The 1,711-nt window shown below is 46.2% G+C and overlaps 1 protein-coding gene across 1 annotated transcript; it reads right to left on the bottom strand.

The window, feature by feature from the left end:
* Nucleotides 1-357: 357 nt before the first annotated feature.
* On the bottom strand, nucleotides 358-1,046 carry LOC107585687 (mothers against decapentaplegic homolog 7; the record flags this gene model as incomplete). Its single annotated transcript, XM_016272816.1, has 1 exon — nucleotides 358-1,046. A coding segment is annotated over one exon (564 nt), but the record flags the coding sequence as incomplete, so codon positions are not given.
* Nucleotides 1,047-1,711: the final 665 nt, after the last annotated feature.

The raw sequence follows: 1,711 nt of genomic DNA, 5'->3' as shown, positions 1-1,711 counted from the left end.
TTTGTGGGTGAAAAAAGACTGGAAAAAAACCAAGAAAATGAATAAATAAAACTGCTGAACAGTTAGACGCAATAACCAGTGGATTAGCAAAACAAACACAAATTCAGAGATGTATTCAGTATTTTTTGTTTTATTTTGGCATTTCTTTGTTTGCATTTATATTAAGCAAAGTGCATCTCTTTTTCTCATCAACACATTGCACAATACATAAATAACAATGCATATAAAACTTCGTATTTACAGGTAATAATATATTTATATTTAACATAAAATACATTTTAGCTTTTATTTCACTTAATTAAATCTTAGTCATTTGTTAAACAAGTCCAAGTGAGGTTCCGTTTTCCATTTCTCTCGCAAAACATCCTTCGGAGAACTTCTTGTGAAAAACAAAACAGAAAGACAACACAGTCCATAAAAGGTAAGGGCTAGTCCATCTCCATGAAGGAATGGGGGGCGTGGTGAGGGGGTGGGGCTCACTGTTATCGGTTATTGAATATGACCTCAAGCCAGCAGGGGCAGCTGCTGATGAACTGTCTGGTGTAGCACTGCCCCCAGCCCTTCACGAAACTGATCTGCACGGTGAAGCCCGTCCGCGGCTGCTGGCTGAACTCGTGGTCGTTGGGCCGCTGTAGGCTTCCCGCCTTCTCAAAGTCGAAGGCCTTGATGGAAAAGCCGGGGAATACTTTATGCACCAGCAGCGTACGCGAGTCGGGGTTGTCCAGTGTGGCTGACTTGATGAATATGGGGTAGCAACTCCGGTTATACACCCACACGCCGTCGGGTTCGCGGCTCAGTTGGATGCCGTAGCCGATCTTGACCCGAACCATTTGCACCAGTTGACTCTTGTTGTCGGAGGCGAGCTGGCCCAAGCAAAAGCCCGTGCCCTGAGGTAGGTCATAAAAGATGTCCAGAGATGGCTCCTGGACGGAGTAGAGGCGCCCAACGCGGGTCTTTTCCTCCCAATAGGCCACCACACACCAGTGAGGCTGTTCTCCACGCTCCTGAAGAGCCAGGGAATCTACAGAGAGACAAGAAAGACGTGGTTATTCATTATGCCAGTTTAACTACAAGTGAACTTCATTGAATCCCTGCTGGAAAAGCAAGGAAATCCCAGATTACCATGGTCAAACTGGTACTTGCTGTTCTACCAAGCCCACCAATGGGTAGGCCATCTAACCTAGGTTATGACCAACTTGGACCAGTAAGAACCATCAGAAATTGGCTTTACTAGAGTTTCCAACAGAGTAAAAGTGAACAAAGTGTTGATTGAGGAAGTAAAGAGAAAGAGCCAATTATTAATTATATCATCAAGTGAACTTCAATGAATCCCTGCTGGAAAAACTAGAAGATACCAGATCAAGGTGGTTAAACTGGTACTTGCTGATCCAAGATGGTTTACAAGCTGTGGCTCTCAGGTCTGTGTGGGAGTCTGGGCTGGTGAATGTAGGTCTCTCAGGGCCGGCCGGTCGGGTCAGAGCAGTCTTATGCTGTAATCCCCCCAGCAGACGTCCATATCAGGAGCGGCAGGAGGAGGGGTGGCGTTCGTCTAGACGGCCCGCAGACGCTCCCCCTCCCCCAGAGACCTGCTGTTCCTGGCACATAACCGGCCCATGGGGCATTCGAGTTAGACTGAGGGAATTTTCTCTCACAAAAGCTCATTCACATTGTCCATGAAGCCATTCAATATTAAAACATGACACAGATAGAA

Source organism: Sinocyclocheilus grahami, unplaced genomic scaffold, assembly GCF_001515645.1.
Source record: "Sinocyclocheilus grahami isolate Dianchi unplaced genomic scaffold, SAMN03320097.WGS_v1.1 scaffold73.1, whole genome shotgun sequence".
In the NCBI taxonomy this organism is placed as follows: domain Eukaryota; kingdom Metazoa; phylum Chordata; class Actinopteri; order Cypriniformes; family Cyprinidae; genus Sinocyclocheilus; species Sinocyclocheilus grahami.
Note: the sequence above shows the minus strand (reverse complement) of the source record. Positions and strands in the feature narration are given on the sequence as shown.